The sequence below is a fragment of the Pongo pygmaeus genome, chromosome 14 (assembly GCF_028885625.2).
Source record: "Pongo pygmaeus isolate AG05252 chromosome 14, NHGRI_mPonPyg2-v2.0_pri, whole genome shotgun sequence".
NCBI classification, from domain to species: domain Eukaryota; kingdom Metazoa; phylum Chordata; class Mammalia; order Primates; family Hominidae; genus Pongo; species Pongo pygmaeus.
Genome location: NC_072387.2, coordinates 54,743,168 through 54,767,736, shown reverse-complemented (window position 1 = coordinate 54,767,736; position 24,569 = coordinate 54,743,168). Strand labels below are relative to the sequence as shown.

General features: G+C 37.3%; 1 protein-coding gene and 1 non-coding gene across 2 annotated transcripts in view; one reads left to right on the top strand and one right to left on the bottom strand.

Annotated features, from left to right (window-relative positions):
- Positions 1-24,569, bottom strand: part of LRRC63 (leucine rich repeat containing 63) — a 71,059-nt gene that overhangs the window by 31,339 nt on the left and 15,151 nt on the right. The window contains exons 4-6 of the mRNA XM_054446701.2: positions 18,236-18,913; positions 17,692-17,760; positions 12,075-12,232 (exon numbers count right to left, since the gene is read on the bottom strand). Of these exons, the coding sequence (XP_054302676.2) occupies positions 12,075-12,232; positions 17,692-17,760; positions 18,236-18,913 (905 nt within the window). The remainder of the gene's footprint in view (positions 1-12,074; positions 12,233-17,691; positions 17,761-18,235; positions 18,914-24,569) is intronic.
- Positions 10,652-10,755, top strand: LOC129012013 (small nucleolar RNA U13). Its single transcript, XR_008493521.1, has one exon. It is a non-coding gene; the product is annotated as a small nucleolar RNA U13 (small nucleolar RNA).

Sequence of the window (24,569 nt, the reverse complement as noted above, 5' to 3'; positions counted from 1 at the left end):
TAAAACAAAATCAGCACATAATTTGAATGAGAATGTTTTACACAATATACTAACAAGCCTATACTCGTCGTCCATTCATTTTTTTTAGTCTGTCGTGATAATAATTTCTTTGGTATGTAAAAGATAGAAGCAAAGTAGAAACACTATGTATTAGGCTGTTCTCACACTGCTATGAAGAAATATCTGACACTGGGTAATTTATAAAGAAAAGAGGTTTAATTGGCTCATGGTTCTCCAGGCTGTACAGAAAGCATGGCAGCATCTGCTCAGCTTCTGGGGAGGCCTCAGGAAACTTATGATCATAGCAGAAGGTGAAGGGGGAAGTGGTCTTACATGGCCAGAGCAGCAGGAAGATGGGGGAGGTGCCACACACTTTAAAACTAACAGATCTCATGAGAACTCGCTTGCTATCAGGAGAACAGCATCAAGGGGGAAATCCATCCCCATGATCCAATCACCTCCCACTAGGCCCCACTTTCAACACTGGAGATTACCATTTGACATGAGACTTGGTGAGGACACAGATCCAAACCATATCAGACTACGTATTTATGTATGTGATAAGTGTAGTATTATATGTGTGACAGAATTATTTCAATCAATAACAAGCAAACATTGCTATGTGCTGAAATATAATTGAATCTATTTTATATTTAATTATTTTCTTTACCCCCTTTTTATATCTCTACCTCTATTTCTCTGATTTCTATCTGTTAATCTAGCATCCATCTGAAACTTCGTGTTAAATATGCCAATTTCTGTACTGTCTTCATTGTCATTCAGTTCAAAATATTTCCGATTTCCTTGGTGTTTTCTTTCTTTACCTATTGTTTAATTAGTGTGTTGTTTGATTTTCAAACACTTAGTGCTTTTTAATATTTAAATTAATATTTAGCACAAATATTTGGTACTTTTCTAGATATCTTACTGTGACTGACTTCTATTTTATTTCTGTTGTGGTATGAGAACTACAATATTTCAAACTTTTAAAATTTCCTGAGACACGTTTTATGGCCCAACATATGTTCTATCTTGAAATTGTTCTATGTGTACCCAAAAAGTAATGTTTATTCTGCAGTTGTTGGATGTATCATTCTATAAATGTTAATTAGGTCAAGTTAGTCGCTGGAGTTATTTCAGATCTTCTATATCTTTATTGAATTGTTTTTGACTACACATATCAATTCTTGATCAAGTTATGTTGTCTAATCTCTAGTTATGATGGTGAATTGTTCTACTTCTCACTTTAGTTCTGTCAAATTTTGGTTTGTGAATTTTGAGGCATTCTAATTATATCTATACACATTTAGATTGTTCTGTCTTCTTGATGAATTGACCCTTTCAACATTTTCAAACTTCTCTCTATACTTGGTAATATTCTTTTTCTTTAGTATTATTTTCTACTTCCTCAGCTAATACAGCCATAAGAGCTTTATAATGCCTACTGTTATCTTTTTCCAGTTTTACTTTTTAACCATCAGTGTCTTTATTTAAGTACTCTTCCTAGTACATAGCAAATAATTGAGTGGTACTTCATCAGCCAGTTTGACAATCTCTATTTTTTTTATTGTGGTGTTTAACCCATTTACATTTAACAAAATTACTAATGTGTTTAGGCTAAAGTTTACCATTTTAGTGCTTGTTTTCTGTTTGTCAGATCTGTTTCTGTTCTTCTATTCTCTATTCCCCCTTTTTTTAGAGACAAGGTCTCGCTCTGTCACCCTGCCTGGAGTCCAGTGGCACAATCATAGCTCACTAAAACCTCAAATTCCTGGGCTCTTCCTCAGCCTCCTGAGTAGCTAGAACTACATATACATGTCACCATTCCTGGCTAATTTCTAAACAGAAAATTTGTAGAGACAGGGTCTTGCCATGTTGCCTAGGCTGTCCTCAAACACCTGGCATCAAGGAATCCTCCTGCCTTGACCTGCCAAAGCACTGAGATTACAGGCATGAGCCACAGCACTCAGCCTTATTCCTCTATTCTTTTCTTGGCTTCTTTACTGTGAACAGACGATTTGTTCAAACACTATTTTTTAAAAATGACTTTCTTGTTATTCTCCTTAGTGTTGTTAAAAACGTGACTTCTTTAAGGATCACAATACGTGCCTTAACACAACCACCCTTCAAAAAATATTATACTACTTCATGATTAAAGAACCTTACAATACCAACACCATAGAAAAGGGTAAGAAAAAAAAAGAATCTTACAATAGATACATACCTTTAGCCCCTTCCAACCTTTTGTACTCCTGTTGTCAAATATTTTACTTTTATATTAGCTATAACACCCACAATATATGGTTAATGTATTTATTTTAAATAATCAGCATTATTTTAAAGAGAATTCAAGATTGTTTTAAAAGTTCCTTTATATTCACTGATGTATTTACCACTTATGGTGCTATTCATTGTTTCTTAATTAACTAGGTTTCTATTTGGTATAATTTTTTTTTTTGACTCCTCGGGCTTTTTTCCAACATTTCTTGTAGTAGAGATAAACTTGAGAAAAATGAATTCAGCTTTTCTTGTCTGAAAACATCTTATTGCATATTCATCTTTTAGTGATATAAGATTTATTCTTTATCAATGAAGAGTTCATAAGTTTAAATAGTTGCTAGAAACACAGTCTTAAGGCAGAAATGTGCAAAATAGCAAACAAATTCTTTAAAGCTTATAACCAAGGGCTGGGTGCAGTGGCTCACGCCTGTTATCCCAGCACTTTGGGAGGCCGAGGTGGGCAGATCACTGGAGTTCAAGACCAGCCTGTCCTCTTGGTTTTCACACGATGGCCCTCCTTGTCTTACCATTCTTGACTTAAAGTTTACTTTATCTGATATAAGTATAGCTGCTCCTGCTCTTTTTTGGTTTCAATTTACGTGGAATATCTTTGTCCATCCCTTCATTTTCAGCCTGTGTCTTTATAGAGAAAGTGAGTTTCTTATAGACAGCATATAGCTGGGGCTTATATTATGTATTTATTTACTTATATTCAAGGTTTTTATCGCTAGGTAAGGGTTTCCTATTTTCATTTTGTTATTTGTTTTCTGCTTGTGTGAATCCTTTCTTCCTTTTTACCTCTCTTACTACCTGACTTTGTGTTTAAGTAATTGTCTCTAGTAATATGTTTTGATTCTGTGCTATTACAGGTTTATGCTTTGCGGTTACCATGAGGCTTACAAAAAACATGTTATAATAGGTAATTTTAAACTGATGACAACTTAACTTTGCTCACAAGGAAAAGCATCAAAAACAAACTCCACACTTTAATAGCACCTTCTACATATTTTGACTTCTTGATGTTTCAATTTACATCCTTCCACATTGCCTATCTCTTAACCAGTTGTAATTGTTGTTTTTAATAGTTTTGTCTTTTAGTCTTCATATTTAAGATGTAAGTGGTTTACTTACCACAATTACAGTATTAATATATTCTGAATTTGTCAAGTTTTCAATTTTCTTACTTTCAGCAGTGGGTTTTATATTTTGAAATGTTTTCTTGTTACACCTTAGGGTCCATTTCTTCCAGATGGAAGGACTCCCTGTAGCATTTTTTTGGACAGGTTTGGTGTTTATGAATTCCTTCAGCTTTTGTTATTCCAGCAAAGTCTTTATCTCTCCTTTGTGTTTGAAGAGACACTTTAATGGGTATAGTAGTCTCAGTTGAGAGGTTTTTTTTTTTTTTTTCCCCCTTCAACACTCTCTCCTAGCCTGCAGGGTTTCTGCTGAATAATCTGCTGAAAGTTGTATTGGGGCTCTGTTGAATGTCATATGTTTCTTTATTCTTTGTGCTTCAAATATTCTTTCTCTTTGATTTTTGTTAATTTGATTATGATGTACCTTGGGAAATTCCTCCTGCATTGAATCTAATTGGTGACCTTTGAATTTCCAATACTTTGGTGCTGCTGGTTATCTCCAGATTTGGGGAAATTTCAGCCATTATTTCCTTAAATATGTTTTCTAGGTCTTTTTTTTTAATTTAGCTTTTATTTTAAGTTCAGGGATACATATGCAGGTTTACTATATAGGAAAACTTATGTCATGAGGGTTTCTTGTACAGAAACTTGGGTTATTTCATCACCCAAGTATTAAGCCTAGTACCCATTAGTTATTTTTCCTAACCCTCTCCCTCTTCCCACCCTCCACCTTCCAATAGGATCTGGTGCGTGTTGTTCCCCTCTATGTGTCCGTGTGTTCTTATCATTTAGCTCCCACTTATAAGTGAGAACATGCAATATTTGGTTTTCTGTCCCTGAGTTAGTTTGCTAAGTATAATGGCCTCCACCTCCATCCATGTTCCCACAAAAGACAAGCTCTTGTTCTTTTTAATGGCAGCATAGTATTCTATGGTGTATATGTACCACATTTTCTTTATCCAGTCTATCACTGATGTGCATTTAGGTTGATTCCATGACTTTGTTATCACAAATAGTGCTGCAATAAACATACACATGTATCTCTATAATAGAATAATTTATATTGGTTTGGGTATATACCCAGTAATGGGATGCTGGGTCAAATGGTATTTCTGTTTTTAGGTTTTAGGAATTGTCACATTGTCTTCCACAATGGTTGAACTAATTTCCACTCCCACCAAGAGTGTATAAATGTTCCTTTTTTCTCCACAACCTCAACAGCATCTGTTATTTTTTTCTTTTTAGTAATAGCTATCCTACCTGATGTGAGATGGTATCTTATTGTGATTTTGATTTGCATTTCTCTAATGATCAGTGATGTTGAGATTTTTCATGATTGTTGGCCACATGTATGTCTTCTTTTGGAGTGTCTGTTCATGTCCTTTGCCCACTTTTTAATGGGGTTGTTTGTTTATCTCTTGTAAATTTGTTTAAGTTCCTTATAAATGCTGGATATTAGGCCTTTGTCAGATGCATAGTTTGCAAAAATCTTCTCCCATTCTATAGGTTGTCTATTCACTTTATTGACAGTTTTCTTTGTAATGAAGATGGTCTTTAGTTTAATTAGACCCCATCTGTCAATTTTTGCTTTTGTTGCAATTGCTTTGGTGTCTTTGTCATTAAATCTTTGCTCATTCCTATGCCCTAAATAGTATTGCCTAGGTTGTCTTCCAGGGTTTTTATAGTTTTGCATTTTACATTAAAGTCTTTAATATATCTTGAGTTAATTTTTATATATGGCGTATGGAAGGGGTCCAGTTTCAATCTTCTGCATATGGCTAGCCAGTTATCCCAGCACCATTCATTGAATAGGGAATCCTTTCCTCATTGCTTGTTTTTGTCAGCTTTGTCAAAGATCAGACAGTTGTAGGTATGCAGCCTTATTTCTGGGTTCTCTATTCAGTTCCATTGGTCTATGTGTTTATATACCAGCACCATGCTCTAGCCCTGTAGTATAGTTCGAAGGCAGGTAGCATGATGCCTCTAGCTTTTCTCTTTTTGCTTAGGTTTGCCTTGGCTAGTCAGGCTCTTTTTTGGTTCCATATGAATTTTATAATAGTTTTTTCTAGTTCTGTGAAGAATGTCACTGGTAGTTTAATAGGAATACCATTCAATCTATAAATTGCTTTTGTCAGTATGGCCATTTTAATAATATTGATTCTTCCTATCCATGAGCATGGAATGTTTTTCCATTTGCTTGTGTCATCTCTGATTCCTTTGAACTTTGTGTTTCATAGTTCTCCTTGTAGAGATCGTTCACATCCTTGGTTAGCTGTATTCCTAAAAATCTTATTCTTTATGTGGCAATTGTGAATGAGACTGTGTTCCTGATTTGGCTCTTAGCTTGACTGTTGTTGGTGTATAAGAATGTCTGTGATTTTGGTACATTGATTTTGTAGGCTGAGACTTTGCTGAAGTTGTTTATCAGCTTAAGGAGCTTTTAGGCTGAGACTATGAGGTTTTCTAGATATGGGATCATGCCATTTGCAGATAGGGATAGTTTAGTTTCCTCTCTTACTATTTGGATGTTCTTTCTTTCTTTCTCTTGCCTGATTACCCTGGCCAGGATTTCCAATACTTTGTTGAATAGGAGTGTTGAGAGACGGCATCCTTGGCCAGGTGTGGTGGCTCACACCTGTAATCCCAGCACTTTGGGAGGCTGAGGCAGGTGGATCACGAGGTCAGGAGATCAAGACCATCCTGGCTAACATAGTGAAACCCCATCTCTACTAAAAATACAAAACAATTAGCCAGGCGTTGTGGAGGGCGCCTGTAGTCCCAGCTATTCCAGAGGCTGAGGCAGGAGAATGGCGTGAACCCAGGAGGCGGAGCTTGCAGTGAGCCGAGATCGTGCCACTGCACTCCAGTCTGGGCAAAGAGAGAGACTCCATCTCAAAAAAACAAAAAAAAAAAGAGAGGGTATCCTTGACTTGTTCCAGTTTTTAAGGGGAATGCTTCCAACTTTTGCCCATTCAGTATGATGTTGGCTGTGGGTCTGTCATAGGTGGCTCTTACTATTTTGAGGTATGTTCCTTCAATACCTAGTTTATGGAGAGTGTTTAACATGTAGTGATGTTGAATTTTATTAAAAGCCTTTTCTGCATCAATTGAGATAATCATATAGTTTTTGTTTTTAGTTCTGTTTGTGTGATGAATCACATTTATTGATTTGCATATGTTGAACCAATCTTGCATCCTGGGGATAAAGCCTACTTGATCATGGTAGATAAGCTTTTTGATGTGCTGCTGGATTCACTTTGCCAGTATTTTGTTGAAGATTTTTGCATCGGTGTTCATCAAGAATATTGGCCTGAGGTTTTGTTGTTGTTGTTGTTGTGTCTCTGCCAGGTTTTGGTATCAGGATGATGCTGGCATCATTGAATCAGTTAGGGAGGAGCCCCTCCTCCTCAATTTTTTTGGATTAGTTTCAGCAGAAATAGTACAAGCTCTTCTTTGTACATCTGGTAGAATTCAGCTGTGAATCTGTGTGGCACTGGGCTTTTTTTGGTTGGTGGGCTATTTATTACTGATTCAGTTTTGGAGCTCATTATTGGTCTGTTCAGGGAATCAATTTCTTCCTGGTTCAGTCTTGGGAGGATGTATGTGTCTGGGAATTTATCCATCTCTTCTAGGTTTTCTACTTTGTGTGCATAGAGGTATCTGTAGTAGTTTCTGATGGTTATTTTTATTATTGTGGGGTCAGGAGTAACTTCCCCTTTGTCATCTCTAATTGTGTTTAATTGGATTTTCTTTTTCTTCTTCTTTATTAGTCTAGCTAGTGGCCTATATTACTAATTACTTTTTTCAAAAAATCAACTCCTGGATCTGCTGATCTTTTGAATTCTTTTTTGTGTCTTATTTTCTTTAGTTCAGCTCTGATTTTGGTTATTTCTTGTCTTCAGCTAGCTTTGGGGTTGGTTTACTCTTCCTTCTCTAATTCTTTCAGTTTTGATGTTAGGTTACTAATTTAACATCTTTCTAACTTTTTGATGTGGACATTTAGTGCTATGAATTTCCTGCTTAACATTGCCTTAGATGTGTACCAGAGATTCTAATACGTTGTATTTTTATTCTCATTAATTTCAAAGTACTTCTTTTCTGCCTTAATTTCAGATTTACCCAAGAGTCATTCAGGAGCATGTCATTTAATTTTCATGTAATTGCATGGTATGAGTGATTTTAAAAGTCTTGACTTCTATTTTTATTGTACTGTGGTCCAAGATTGTGTTTGGTATAATTTTGGTTATTGATATGGTTTGGCTGTGTCCCCACCCAAATATCATTTTGAATTGTAGCTCCCATAATCCCCATGTGTCATGGGAGGGATCTGGTGAGAGGTAAATGAATCATGGGGTGAGTTTTTCTCGTGCTGCAAGTGAATAATTCACATGAGAGCTGATGGTTTTATAAAGGGCAGTTCCCCTGCACATGCTTGCTTGCCGTCATGTAAGATGTGTCTTTGCTTCTCCTTTCCCTTCTGCCATGATTGTGAGACCTCCCCAGCCATGTGGAACTGTTAGCCCATTAAACCTCTTTTTCTTTATAAATTACCCAGTCTCAGGTGTTTCTTCATAGTAGTATGACAATGTACTAATACATTATTTTGCATTTGCTGAGACTTGTTTTGTGTTCGATTACATGGTTGATTTTAGAGTATGTATCATGTGGAAATGGGAAGAATTCTTTTGTTTTAGGGGTAGAGTTCTGTAAAGGTCCAGATCCATTTTTGTACAATGCTGAATATGTTTGTTAATTTTCTGCCTTGATGACCTGTCTAATGCTGTCAGTGGAGTGTTGATGTCTCCCACTATTCATTGTGAGGGAGTCTCAGTCTTTTTGTAGGAATCTAATAATTTGCTTTATGAATCTGGCTGCTCCTGTATTGGGTGCGTATATATTTAGGATAGTTACATCTTCTTGTTGAATTGAGCCCTTTAACATTATGTAATGCCTTTCTTTGTCTTTTTGGATCTTTGTTGGTTTAAAGCCTGTTTTGTCTGAAATTAGGGTTGCCTGAAATTAGGTCCATCTGGTCCTGGATTTTACTTTGTTTGGAAGTTTTTTGTTACTGATTTAATCTTATTACTTGTTAAATGTCTGCTCAGATTTTTATTTGTTTTTGAGTCTGTTTTGGTAATTTGTGTTTTTCTAGAAATAATTCCATTTAATCTAGGTTATATAATTCATTGGTGTACAATTATTTATAGTATTCTCTTACAATCCCCTTTATTTTTGTAAGGCCAGTTGTAATATTTCAATTTTCATGACTAATGTTAGTTATTTGTATATTCTCTCTCTCGTTTTTACTTAGTCTAGCTAAGGATTTGTTTATTTTGTTGATCTTTACAAATAACCTACCTTTGTTTTTCATTAATTTTCTCTACTGTTTTTCTATTCTCTATTTCATTTATCTCTGCTCTTATCATTATTGTTTTCTTCCTCCTGTTAGCTTTGGGTTTAGTTTGCTCTCTTTCTTCAAGTTCTTTAAGGTGTAAAGTTAAGTTCTTAATTTGAGATTTTTCTTCTCCACATACCCCTTCACCACATGTACCTATAGCCTTCCCCCAACATTAACATCTTGTACACCATGTTGGTATATTTATTACAATCAATGAACCAACATTGGCACATCATTATCAACCCAAGTCCATAGTTTACATTATAGTTCACACCTTGTGTTATATATTCTATGGGTTTTCAAAATGCATAAGGAAATAGATTCACCATTACAGTATCATACAGAATCACTGCCCTAAAAATCATCCATGCTTCTCTTATTCATCCTTTCTTCCCTTCTGCCACAACCCTGAAAGCCACAGATACTTTTACTGCCTTTACATTTTTGCCCTTTCCAGAATGTTTTGTCATTGTTGGTTTTGTTCATTCCCTTCATTACAGCCTTCTTTGTATTTAATTAATTTTCTATAGTGTGCCACATTAATTCCCTCCTCACTTCCTTTTGTGTATGTTTTAATATTGTTTTTCAGTAGTAGTTACTATGGGATTGTCCTTGGCATCCTAAATTTACAACAATCTAGTTTGGATTGATACCAAATTAACTCCAATGGCACACAAAATCTCTGTTCCTATACAGCTTCATCTCCCTTCTGTTTTGTCACAAATTAAATCTTTATACATTGTGTGTCCATTAATATACATTTATAATTATGTTTACACATTTGTCTTTTAAGTGATATAAGAAAGAAAAAGTAATACAAACCGATAACCAAAATAATAGTGACTTTTATATTTACCTATGTAGTTACCTTCATCAGAGTTCTTTATTTCTTCTTAAGACTTTGAGTTGCTGTCTAATGTTCTCTCACTGTAGCCTGAACAACTCTCTAGCATTTCTTATAGGGCAGGTGTACTGGCAACAAATGCCCTCAGCTTTTGCTTCTTGGGGAATGTCTTAATTACTCCTTTGTTTTTGAAGGATAGATTTTCTGGGTATAGACTTTTGGTTGACAGATTGTTTTTCTTTCAGCAATATAAAGATGTCATCCCATTCCTTTCTTGCCTCCATAGTTTCTGGCAACAAACTGGCTGTGAATCTCATTGTAGAGCCCTTGTACATGACAAAACACTTCTTGATTGCTGCTGTCAAGATTCTTTCTTTGACTTTGGCTTTTGACAATTAGATTATATGTCTCATTGTGGATCTCTTGGCAATTATCCTTCTTGGGGTTGATTGAGCTTCCTGGATGTATAGATATGTGCTTTTAATCAAATTAGGAATATTTTGGCCATTATTTCTTCAAATATTTTTTCTGCCCTTTCCTCTCTCTCTCTCCTTTTCTCCAGAGACCCCATTAAATGTATGTTGGTATACTTGATGATGTTCCAGAGGTCCCTTAGGTTCTGTTCATTTTTCTTTATTTTTTTTCTTTCTGTTCTTCATACTTGATCATTTCAATTGACCTGTTTCCTAGTTCTATAATTCTTTATTCTGCCTCATCAATATTTCTAGTATTGAAACTTTCTAGAGAAGTTTTCAGTTTGGTAATGTAGTTTTCAGCTGCAGAACTGTTTTTTTTTTCTTTTGTCATTTCCATCTCTTTATTGAAATCTCTGTTCACACATTATTCTCCTTATTGAAATCTCTGTTCACACATTATTCTCTTTAGCTCTCTGTCCATAGTTTCATTTAGCAGTTTGAACATACTTAAGACAGTTTATTTAAAGTCCTTTTTCCAGTAAGTCCAATGTCTGTGCTTCCTCATAAGTAGTTTCTAATCCTTTAGTAGTTCATAAGCATGATGATTGGCTTTTTATGCTCATGAATAAAATATGCCTCCCTCAAGCCTTTTTATGACATTGGCACATTACCCATCTGACATGAAAAAATAGAGCTTCTGTTAGTTTCTTCTGTGAACAAGCATTTTTTTTGCATATTCCATAATTTTTGTTAAAAACTGGAACTGGACATCTTAATAATTATAATGTGTTAACTCTGGAAATCACATTTTTCCCTCTCTTTGGGGTTTGTTTTGTTGTTTTGGTTTCTATTTCTATTTTTATTCTGCCTGATCACATCTACTATTGAAATCTTCCAGTGAAGTTTTCATTTCAGTTATTGTATTTTTCAGCTCCAGAATTTCTGTAGGCTTGATATGAGCTATAGCTATTGGGTTGTTTAATAATTTTCTAAAATTTTTTTGTGAAGTCTTTATTCTTTGTCATATATTTTCTTTAAAATCTCTGCTCCTTTAACTTGTGTTCAGTTATTGTTTTGACATGATTTCCTTACACAACAGAAGACAGAGGGAGGAGGACAGAGAGAACTTCATCTTTTCAGATCGACTCTGTGCTAAGGCACGCCTTCAACCCTTAGCCAGGCCATTTGCAACCACCTTAGCCTTTACTTCCTGCTTGTACTGCATTTAGAGGTCAGCCAAATGTGAAAGCTTAGAGTCTTCTCAGGTCTTTTCTAAGAATGTGTCTAGCCCCAGCCATGCATTTGGCTTTCCAAATTTCCCAGTATATATGAATATTATTTTAATGCCCTAATTTTTCAAATAAACTCTCTGTAGCTTTTCCTATTTTTACAAATTTTCTATGAGTTAGAACTTATTTCAAAATAAAACTTAAAATAAAAAAGCATAGATTTTGAGGCCAAAAAGTCCTGGGTTCAAACCCAAGCTCTACAACTTGCTTACTGTGTGATCTTATACAAGTTACTTTCATTAAGCCTCAGTGTTCTTATCTGTAGGATAAAGATTATAATACTTACTTTACATAATTGTGTTTTAGGAGTAATGTGTACTTGGCACATAGTGGATACTTAACAAATGATAACTAATATTATTGCTATTCGTGATATTGAGCTTGTGTTCAGTGAAAAGCCATCCTAGTACTAGATTTGTCACAGAGCCAAAGACTGCTAATAACTTAAAAATACAATAAATCTGAATTCAAATTCTCTTATGCTAAGTAATAAAAAAAGCACTGTGATTGACTTGAACCTCAGAATCTTTTTAAACTGAAGGCAAACTAGGAATATAGGTTTAGAGATGCAATTTGAAGTGTTCCTAAGAAATCTCTATTGTAATAGGAAAATTCCCCTCAATACCATGGAAACTAATCTATATTGGGAAATCTAAAGCAAAAATAATTGATAATACAGGAGGACACTGTCATTAAAAAGATCTAGCATACCTTCAGATTAAGTGCATTTCTTCCATATACTTGACAGTTTACTATGGCCAGGTTGGTCATGGCTGTTATTGTTTCATATCGTGTTGCTGCAACGGTCTTAAAACCTTCACCACGTACAACGTGTATCTCTGATTCTATTTTTTCAGTTTTGGTGAGACCTAAATAAACAAAACAAAACAAAACATAACATTTAAATGTGTTATCACTTAGAATGAAAGTTAAGAGGTATTTATCTTATGATAATATTGAGTTACCCTAAGGACTTAAGTGTACACATCCTCTGGCAGGGATTCCCCATAGCCTTCATCTACCCAAACTCAGTTAGTTCTGTTTGCCAAAGTGGGTGTTGTTTTGTTTTGTAATTTTAGATGCACCATTATCTTCCCCAAAGTAAACCATATGCTCATAGATTTCTGTCTAGATAATTTAGATTCCATCAATATCAGTCTTTGTATACTATGTGTAAAAATGTTCTCTTAAAATTTACTATGAATTACATAAAGAACTTCTTGGCTCATAAAATTAATAAGCAACATCATGTAAGAATACCTCAGCAAGACATCAGCCTCACTTTTTCCTTAATATCACTTTGACGTATAATTCAAATGCCCTGTATAATTAAACTCTTCCTTTAGTTTGTAGATCCCCCATAGGAAACAAACAAACATCTCAGGAGTAAGCCAAAGAAAGACCATCTAAATTTAAATTTACTTTATTATGACCCTATGGGTTTCACCTTTCATCAAAAATGTCCTATGCAAGTATACACCAAATGTGGCAGGAAAGTATTTTAAAATTTTATATAATATATTTTACTTTTGCAGCCATTATTGCTGCATTGTTTGCAGAAACATATTTTATAATGTCAGTAATTCTTATGCTACTGCTTTGATGAGAGAAAATAAGCATCCTAGAACAAAGAAAACAAAAAAAGGTTTTTAATTTCTAAAATAGAACCTCTGTGCCCATTTCAGATCAAGAGATGTGAAAGCTGACCACAGAATAAAGAAAGATATATAATGTAATATAGAGATGCCTTGGCTTGGTAGAAAGAATGGAGCAAGAAGGGAAAGACAGTGAGTTAAGACATAAGTCTGTGGCCTGCTCCCTGCTATAAGCCCACACAGTTGGTTGTTGAGTAGAAAGAGGAAGATGGAGATGAAGAGGATGTGATCTCTCAAGAATCTGAGGATTCTTAAATTTTCTAAGGAGGAAATTACCAGAGAAGAAACTCAATAAAGCAAAAATGGCAGCATGACATGGAAGAGACCCAGAAGTTAATTTACATCATAGACAAGGATACAAAAGTTCTGGGAGGAATGGTGGGTTATGGTTAGAGTGTTCTGCTGTGTATAACCTCTTACTAAATGCAGCTATTTGAATTATTAATTTGGTATATTATTTTTATTGTTCTAGAATTTTATTTGACTCATTTTAAAAAACAAAAATACCAGTTCTGTGGTGAAATTCTCCAGTGATCTCTTTGTTTTCTTGGACATAGTAATCATAGTTACTTTTAAATCCATTTGAAACTCTAATATCTGAATCAAATATAGGGCTGTTTTATTGCCTGTTTCTTTCTACTGTTTTTCAGATATTTTATTTTATTTTTTTAGAATGTGTTGTAATTTTTTAAATTTAATGTTGGACTTCGAGGATGAACTATTTTAAGAAGTCTGGATAATACGCCCTCTCTCTCTTTCTCTCTCTGTCTTTCTCTCAACATGTTAGGTTTTCCTTGATTAGGCAGAAAACACCATTATCAAGGATTGGTTTGAGCTTTGTTAGGGCTTGGCTATTTTAGTTTTGTCCTCTTTCCTAGAACATCATCTTTATTCCTAAGGAATGGAATTTCAACAGAAATTCCAATGTGTTTACAAAGGCCTCAACACTTTGGCAGAGCTTGAACTCTATTATCCATCTTTTGTGCATACACAAAACTCTATGATAAATTTCTTATCTTCTCAGCTAATGTTTTCTACTGTGTTTCCTGGAGTCTTGTTCTATACATTCACAGCTTACAAATCAGCTAGCAACCTTGGAGATTGTATGCAGATTTTTTTAAGAGACTGTGATATAGTTTGGATGTTGTCCTCTTTAAATCTCATGTTGAAATGTAAACCCCAATGTTGGATGTGGGTCCCGGAGGGAGGTGTTTGGGTCATGGGGGCAGATCTCCTATGGCTTGGTGCTGTCCTTGTGGTAGTGAGTGGAATTCTGATGTTGTTTAAAAGTGTGTGGCAGGCCGGGCGCGGTGGCTCACGCCTGTAATCCCAGCACTCTGGGAGGCCGAGGCCGGTGGATCATGAGGTCAGGAAATCAAGACCATCCTGGCTAACACGGTGAAACCCCGTCTCTACCAAAAATACAAAAAATTAGCTGGGCGTGGTGGCAGGCGCCTGTAGTCCTAGCTACTCGTGAGGCTGAGGCAGGAGAATGGCGCAAACCTGGGAGGTGGAGCTTGCAGTGAGCCGAGATCTTGCACTGCTCTCCAGCCTGGGCGACAGAGCGAGACTCCGTCTCAAAAAAAAAAAAAAAAAGTGTGTGGCAGGCCAGCTGCGGTGGCTCACATCTGTAATCCCAGCACTTTGGGAGGCCGAGGAGGATCACTAGAGGTTGGGAGTTTGAGACCAATCTGGTCAACATGGTGAAACCCTGTCTCTATGAAAAATACAAAAATTAGCTGGGCATGGTGGTGCATGCCTGCAATCCCAGTTACTCAGGAGGCTGAGGCAGGAGAATCACTCGAACCTGGCAGGCGGAGGTTGCAGTGAGCTGAGATTGTCCCACTGTACTCCAGCCTGGGCAATAGAGTAAGACTCTGTCTAAAAAAAAAAAAAAAAAAAAGTGTGTGGCACCTCTCCTTCACTCTCTCTTGCTTCTGCTTTTGCAGTGTGATATACCTGCTCTTGTTTTGCCTTCTGCCATGAGTAAAAGCTCACTGAGGCCTCCCCAAAAGCCAAGGGAATGCCATAACTATGCTTGTATAGCCTTCAGAACTGTAAACCAATTAAACCTCTTTTCTCTATACATTACTCAGTCTTGGGTTTTTCTTTGTAGTAATGCAAGAACAAACTAACACATAAAATTGGTACTGAGGAGAAGGGCATTGCTATAAAGATACATGAAAATGTGGAAGCCACTTTGGAACCAGGTAACAGGCAGAGGTTGGAAGAGTTTCTAGGGCTCAGAAGAAGACAGGATGATGAGGGAAAGTTTGGAACTTCTCAGAGACTGGGTAAACAGCATGACCAAAATGTTGATATTTATATTGACAGTGAAGTCCAGGCTGCCAAGGTCTCAGATTGAAATGAGGAACTTATTTGAAACTAGAGCAAAAGTCACCCATGTTACACCTTAGCAAAGAGCTTGGCTAAATTCTATTCATGCCCTAATGATATGTGGAAGTCTGAACTTCAGAGTGATGACTTGCGGTATCTGATAGAAGAAATTTCTAAGCAGCAAAGCATTCAAGATTTGGCCTGGCTGCTTGTAACAGCCTATGCTCAGATGTGGGAGCAAAGCAATGACAAAGTTGAAATTTATATTCAAAAGGGAAGCAGATTGTAAAAGTCTGGAAAATTTGCAGCCTGGCCATACAGCATGGAAAGAAAAAGCTTTGGGAGAGGGATTCCAGCAGGCTATAGAGTAACCACTTGCTAGAGACATGTGCATAACTAAAAACGATCCAAATACAAATAGCCAAGAGGAACAAGGCCTCAAAGACATTTCAGAGACCACTGTGGCAGCCCCTCCCATAGAACATCAGACTCCAAGTTCTTTGGCTTTTAGGCTCTTGGACCTACACCAGTGGTTTGCCAGGAGCTCTCAGGCCTTTAGCCATAGACTGAAAGCTACACAGTCGGCTTCCCTACTTTTGAGGTTTTGGGATTCAGACTGAGTCACTACTGGCTTCCTTACTCCTCAATTAGCAGATGGTCTATCATGGGACTTTACCTTGTGATAACGAGTCAATTCTCCTTAATAAACTCCCTTTCATATATACATATATCCTATTAGTTCTGTCCCTCTAGAGAACCCAAACTAATACAAAGGGACATGCCTTGTCTCACATGAGACTGCACTTCTGAATGATGCTGAAATGAGTTGAGACTTTTAGGGAACTATTGGCAGGAGATGATTGTATTTTGCAATGCGAGAAGAACATGATATTTGAGGGGCCAGAGGTGGAGTGATATAGTTTGGATGTTTTCCCCTTTAAATCTCATATTGAAATGTAACTCCCAGTGTTGGACATGGGGCCTGGTGGGAGGTGTCTGGTTCATGGGAGTGGATCCCTCATGGCTTCGTGCTGCCCTCATGATAGTGAGTTCTTATAAGATCTGGCTGTTTTAAAGTTTGTGGCACCTGTACCGCACACCACTCTCTCTCTTGCTCCCGCTCTCATCATGTGATGTTCAAGCTCCCACTTTGCTGTATACCATGAGTAAAAGCTCCCTGAGGCCCTCACCAGCAGCAGATACCAGCACCACACTTCTTGTATGGTCTGCAGAACTGTGAGCCAATTAAGTCTTTCTTCACTATAAATTATCCAGTCTCAGGTATTTCTTTATAGCAATGCAAGAATGGCCTAACACAGACTGAGTCTCACTATGTTCCAGGCAGGCCTCGAACTCCTGGGCTAAAGTGATACTCCACCTCAGCCTCTCAAGAACTGAGACTACAGCTGCACTCCACTGTGCCCAGCTTGTATGCAGATTTTTTGATTCACCTTCCTTCAATTCTTTCCTTGCCAAGATTTTCTCCCTCAAGTCCCAAGTATATTGGCTGCTCTGAAGTCTGACTGCTAGCTCTTCAATCCACTAAAACCACCACATTCTACTTGTAATCCATTCTCCCACACCACAAACACCCTCAGGCATAAGCGAAGGTAAAGGCAGAGCTTCCCTTCTTTCAGGAATTGTAATGTCCAAATTGGTTACTGTCCAGTTCTACTCAAGTCACGCCCACATTGGTTACTGTCCAGTTCCTTCAATAGCTTCTTTATATATTTTTGGCAGCTTTAATAGTCGATTTTTGTAAGGTTAGTCCATTACAAACTACTTAGTAATGGAAAAAAACCCAGAAGTCACCAGGTTATTTAAAAATGTGTCCAATAATTCTAATACCAAATAATCCTGTGGACATGTTTCTACTGCTTATTGTTGCTGCTAGTTTTCATTCATTTTGTCTTTCTCTTTGTGTGCCTGGTAATTGTGAATTATTTGCCACACACTATATTTGAGAGATTGTTTGTAGACATAATGTAACATCTAGGATGGTGTAATCTTTCTTCAAATATATTTTTCATTTTCATTTGTTTCATTTGCCTGGCACATGGCAAATAGTTAATTCATATTTTTGTATGCCTGTCTGCCCCACCCAGATTACGAGTGCATTAGCTTTTATATTCTCAACATCAATATGTTTGGTTCATAGTCAATATATTAAAAAATAGCTGCTCCATAAATGACTTAGGGAGCTGAAAATGAGGTAAGACATATGTGTGTTATGCATGTGTGAATCACACACATAAACACAAAAAATCACCCATAATTTTTTGAAGATATAATCTTACATACAGTTTCTAAAAGAATTGTATAAATCTAGAATTTACCTTCAGGTGGTCCTGGTGGGATTTGCTTTGGGACACTTTCTATATTTTCATTTTCTGTTACAAGAGTTTCTAGAAAAATGAAAAACAAATGGGATGACTTTGGATACTTGTAAAAATTCACTTGAGGGTTTTATGACTTCAATATAATTGTTCATCATTTAATGGATTCCAATTATCCATGAAAATATATTCATGAAGGCATCTATCAGCATTGGCATTCTACTTCTGGAGTTCTTCTAGATCACCTTTGAATTATTGTGTATTCTCACTGCTTCTTTATATTAGCTTTTCCGATCCTTTGAATTCCCTTGTTGGTTCCCATTATCACCATCTGAATGGAGTACCCAGTCTGGCCTTGGCAGATCTGCAAGGTCAGGACTTCTGTTATTGCCCTATGGCTCAAGTATTACATGTATAGATAAAAGGTGATTCCATCCTCCCACTCTGCAAACCCAAAGGGGGAGGGGTACCATTAGCTTGCATGCCTTCTCTCCCCTTTGCTCTACTTGACTCTATAATTATACTGTGTTCAGATTGTATTTACCTATCACAGACTGCCTGTGAGGTTTTCTTGGTAAAACTGGTGTTGGCAAGGAAACAAAACCTGGAAATTCAGTAACTCTTAGTGTCAATGTAGCAGTTGGTTTAAAATGTTCAGGCCACTGTCCTTCTGGTTTCATAGATACAGTCGTAGGTGGAGGGCTTGGCACTGTTGCACTTAAGTGTCCCGAGATGTGCTGATAAGTATAGCCTGGACTCTCTGGTAAAGGTTGATGCTTAGGGTGCACTTTCTCAAGTTTGTGAGTGATAACTGAGCCAGGAGTACTTTTAGGTTTGGAAAACTTGGAAGAAAGAATTAAAATGTTTTCTAGCCTTTTTTCAGTATAAACATCTTTCATAGTTTTCAACTTTCTTGAACTTTCCATTTTATTTGTTTGTTTCCCAAAAATTCGAGTAGAAGCTGAATGACAACGTGGAAAAAATATGGAACCAGTAGCAGTATCTGGAATCTGCTCATAGACATGCTTAGTAGATTTCTGGGGTGATGAAATTGCAGTCACTCTTTCTTGTACACAGTGATCAAGAAAGATATTTTGGATATTGATAGGTGTTAGTGATTGATTTCTTAAAACATCAGGAAAACGAGTTCTATCCGTTTTAATGGAAGTGGTTTCATCTTCAGTGAATGCTACATGTAGTGACTCAGTTTTACCAGTTTTAGCTAAACCAAAAGAAAAAAGGAAAAATTAAATTATATTTATCAATATGTCACAGACAAAATATCTTAGCATTCACATCTTTTCTTTACCCACTCACCCCTTTCTCACCTTCTAAAAATGTTTCTGTATACACTTGCTCAGCTACCAGGATGTGTGTTGACATGACTGGTATAAAGTTTGAGTGAGCAACTGGAGAAGTGAAAAGGCTAAATTGTATTAGATTTTAAAAGGGTAGAGAGCTATTCTTGGAAGAACAGAATTGGTAGAGAGAAGGGGAGACATAAGCTCCAATAATAGACTAGATTTTTGAGAGGTTATCGCTAAAACTCTGGCAATAGGGATGGATACAGTTGATGAAGTTTTGCTATTTATCATACATCATTAGCTCTCCCTCATTTGAAATTTCCTTGACCAAAGATTTACATTTCTTTTAAATGCCAGATGTCAGACCAATGTGTCTTTTGAAGATGATAACAATCTGATAGTGGTTACAGGTGCCATAAGCTCATTTAGGTTATACAATAAGTATTCTTTTCTATCTTACGTCCAGAAAATCCACTAAGCTTGCATTCTTAGGCAGGAATCATATATGCCTTTTCTTTCCTATGCAACAGAATGTGAAATGACATTTTTCTGTTCTCTCAGCTGAGTGCAATAAATGATGAGGATCTGTACATTCAAATGAGGAGATAATAGATTCATTAAGGCAAAATTTGCCAAGGGGTGGCCAAAATAAGTCCTTCAACACTTCACCCTTTACCCATCTGTTGTCTATATGGGATTGCTGGAGACTGATCTGAGTTTGGAGAGAGTATGTCTTCTGAACAGAGCTATTGGCGTTCTATGCATTTCCCTGATTTTTCCCTCCCCATGGAGGGTGTAGGAGGGATGATGTCCCCTATCTCAAACCAAGAGAGGGAGACTTTTTATAGAGAAGAGGAATATATGCCACAAGGAGAAAGTAACATCTCACTATTCCCCTATCCACCTCCCCCACTGATACTTGCAGAACAGCAAAATGTATTGGTTTACCTAGTGCTGTTTCCTGATCAGAGTAATATAAGAGAATCATTTTAACTACGTGACTTGTATCTCCTGACATTTCCATGGGGTACAAGACTGATGCTGATTCTCACTTTAATTTTTAACTTTTTAACAACTTAACTCTTCCCCACACCTTGCCTCACTTATAGAGGAACCAAAAACTATAATATGAGTTGAGAAAGAGAGTAGGGCCAGGCACAGTAGGTCATGCCTGTAATCCCAGCACTTTGGGATGCTGAGATAGCAGGATCACTTGAGGCCAGGAGTTCAAGACCAGCCTGGGCAACATAGCAATACTCCTATCCCTACAAAAAAAAAATTAGCCAAGTGTGGCAGCGTGCTCCTGTAGTCTCAGATACTCAGAAGGCTGAGGTGGGAGGGTACCATGAGCCCAGGAGATTGAGGCTGCAGTGAGCCATGGTTGTACCACTGCACTCCAACTTGGGTGACAGAGTGAGACCCTGTCAAAAAAAAGAAAAAGGAAAAAGGAAAAGAATAGAAAAAGAGAGTAAAAAAATAGGGTCAAAGAACTGATCAGGCCCCTCCTTCCCTTAGCTTGTGTAAGAATTAGCAGGCCTAGGTTGAGCTTGGAGAAGGGACACAGTCTGATTGTACACTATATAGAAGTACTAATTTAGATGAAACAAGTAATTTAATATCTGAAAATGAGATAGAGCTAGTTGACAAAACTGACTAGAAAAGCTTTTAGAGAGATACATATGCCACATGAGTTTGACGGGCAGTAGTAAGAAAATAATGTTTGCTTCCCACTTAAGTGGAACTAATTAAAGCTAACTGATTCAATAAAATAGCTACACCAATATATTTAAGTTCATTTTCTCTCTATTAAAACAAAACACATTAACACAGCAAACACTTCAATAGACTCCAGAACTCCTTCCAACTACCAGCATCTCAACATATTTATGCTTCCTTTTAATGACAAACTGGAGTAATTTATACTCATTAGTTTGATTTCCTCTCCCACCGGCAGAAGAGTCTCTGTACTCAGGCTCACACATAGAGAACAGGACATCTCCTCCTCCTCCACACACCCACTTCTGCTGCTGCTGCTGAAGGCTGGGGCAGGTGATCCAGAGACCTGCCTGACTGAGGCTCTAAGTAGTGACTACAACCTCACAGTGTAACATGGCCTGCATGCCTGGGATCTGGAGTGAAAGCAAGGTTCTTCCTCCCTGTCACATGGCACTGTAGCACTGCTGCTGCAGAGAGCAGAAGAACCTGAGAACAGCATGTCTGGAGCTGTGGGTGGTGACCCGTAGCACAGCCACCACCAACACCAGCCCATAGCATGCAGGACCCAGAGGGTCATTCACCACCTCTACTGCCATGACCCATAGCACAATTGTTTCCAAGTGACGTGAGAACCTGTTCAGTCACCTAGCCCACTGCTGCCACTACCAGCATCCATGCAAACCACCTAAGGCCCAGGAACTGGCCCACCAGTAACTGCCAACACAGGTGCCAGCATACACCACTCTGGGGCACAAAGATAGGTAGAGTCAGCCTACTCTTGCCACCCTTGGGGCCTGTCCCCAGCACAACTTCACCACAGCCTTCACTAATAATTGCAGCCTAATCCTCTAAGGAAATCACAGAAAGCATTAATGCTATTTAAAGCCAAAGAAATCATACAGAGACTACACTACTACATGTACCCAGAATCAAAGCCAAAGTGCCCTACCCAACCAACACCACAGACACATCTTCAGAAAAAAAGTCCTACCCTATGGAAGTGAATTAAAAAATAGGAAGATGCAACTGTTACACCAGATACACAGATATCAATATAAAGACACAGAAAACATCAAAATACAAGGAAATATGAAACCTCCAAAGGAAAACAAGAATTCTCTAGTAATAGATCTTAATCAAAAAGAAGTTGCTGAAATCCCAGAAAAATAATTCAAAATTTCAATTTTAAAGAAGCTCAGATAGATACAAGAGAATTCCAGAAAATACAAACAATTCAGAAGAATTCAGGATATGAATGAGAAATCTACCAAAGAGATAGATAGATATTTTTAAGAAAGAACCAAATAGAAATTCTGGAGCTGAAGAATTAATTGAAGAAAATATAAAATATATTTGAAAGCTCCAATAATAGACCAGATCAGGCAGAAGAAAGAATCTCAGAACTTGATGACACATCTTTTGAAATAATCCAGTCAGACAAAAATAAAGAAAAAGAACCTAAAAGAATCCGCAAAGGCTTTGTGATATTTGGGACAACATAATGTGATCAAATATTCAAATTATTCGCATCCCAGGGGCAAAGAGACAAAGGAAGGACTATAAAACCTATGTAATTAAATAATAGAAGAAAACTTCCCAAGTCTAGCAAGAATTTTAGACATTCACATGCAGATATAGGAGCTTCAGTAATCCCTAGGCAAACACAATGCAAAAATGTCTTCCCCATGGCACATTACAGTGAGACTGCCTAAAGTCAAAGATAAAAAGCATACCCTTTAAAAAGCAAGAGAAAAGCATCTGGTCACCAATAAAGAAACCCCATCAGACTAACAGTGGATTTCTGTGGGTTTGTTTTCTTTTTTGTTGTTGTTGTTGTTGTTGTTTTGTTTTTGTTTTTGAGACAAGGTCTTGCTCTGTCGCCCAGGCTGGAGTGCAATGGCACAATCTCAGCTCACTGCAACCTCCGCCTCCCATGTTCAAGCGATTCTCTTGCCTCAGCCTCCCAAGTAGCTGGGATTACAGGCCCACACCACCATGCCCAGCTAATTTTTGTATTTTTTTAGTAGAGACAGGGTTTCACCATGTTGGCCCGGGTAGTCTAGAACTCCTGACCTTGTGATCCACCCACCTCGGCCTCCCAAAGTACTGGGATTACAGGCATGAGCCACTGTGCCTGGCCTTAACAGTGGATTTCTTAGCAGAAACTTCACAGGCTAGAAGAGAATGAGGTGATATATTCAAAGTGCTGAAATTAAAAAACAAAAACAAAAACAAACTGTCAACCAAGAAGAGTCTACCCAACAAAATTATCCTTCATAGATGGAGGAAAAATAGAGTATTTCCCAGACAAGCAAATGCTGAGGGAATTTGTTACAACCAAGAGTGACCCTACAAGAAATGCTCAGTGGAACAGAATACAGAACCCTGAAATAAAGTCACATACTTACAGCCAACTGATCTTCAACAACACTGACAAGAACTGACACTGGGGAAAGGACACCCTCTTTAATAAATAGTGTTAGGAAAATTGGACAGCCATATTCAAAAGAATGAAACTGGATCCCTATCTCTTACCATATACAACAATCAACTCAAAATGGATTACAGAGTTAAACTTAAGACCCAAAACTATAAAAATACTATGAGAAGACCTAGGTAAAACTCTCCTAGGCAGTGGTCTAGGAAAATAATTTATGACTAAGACCTTGTTGAGTGGGAGAAAATATTTGCAAACTATCCATACCACAAGGTACTAACATCTAGAATATACAAGGACCTCAAACAACTCAACAGGAAAAAAAAATCCCCTTAGAAAACAAAAAATCCCCTTAGGCATAACATGAATAGACATTTCTGAAAAGAAGACATACAAATGGCCAACACTTATATTTAAAAATGCTCAATATCACTAATCATTAGAGAAATACAAATTAAACTACAATGAGATATTATCTTACCCTAGTCAGAATGGCTGTTATTAAAAAGATAAAAAATAACAGATGTTAGTGAGGATGCAGAGGAAAAGAAACCCTGAAGGTGTGTGTTCTCATCAGCTGTTCACTGTACGCCTGACAACCTTCCACTCCCAATACAATCTCAGCCTGGCCATTCCATGTTGCTCTAGGGGTCTGCTTTGGCAACTCCCAACAAATAAACTATATTGAAAACCTCCAAGGCCTGAGATGGGTTCTGGAAATCTTCAGTCCTCCACAGTCATTCACACCAATGTCCCTTTCTTTCTTCCAACAGACCCCCACTCCCCAGCAGCAATGGGTTAACCTCTGCTGACTCAAAACCAAGTCTTGAACTTGAAGACAAAATTTGAACTTTGATCCATATGGCACTTGAGAGACAGCAAAATATCACAGTCCCATATACTTATGAACCCCTCTCTTCAAACCCAATGTCATGAAAACAAAATGGGAAAATAAAAATTAAAAAAAGTTTTTCCCCTGATTATCACTGCCATCGGCCTAGTCTTCAGAGTTAATTTCCCATTGGTTTTCTGATATTGTCATACCATGTTTCCACTGAATTATCAGAATCGGTATTAATTCAGATTTCTTAGTTTGGGATACAAAAATCTAAGTGAACAGGATCTACTTTACCTCACCTTTTTGTGTGATGACTCATTACTTTCCAATATGAAGCCTTATTTACTGCAATTATTTCTGACAACCAAAAAGGCCCAATTGCTCATGTACGACTTCATCTCATATGTTCATCATGCTATGTGGAAAATCTTCTCTGCTCAACCAATTCAAATCATTTTTTTCTTTCAAAGTCTACCTTAAACCCTATGCAATCCATCCTTCTTTGATAATACAGCACGTATTTATTGTTCTCATCAATTCATTCAATCAACATTTAACATCTGCCATGTGCCAGCTGTACACA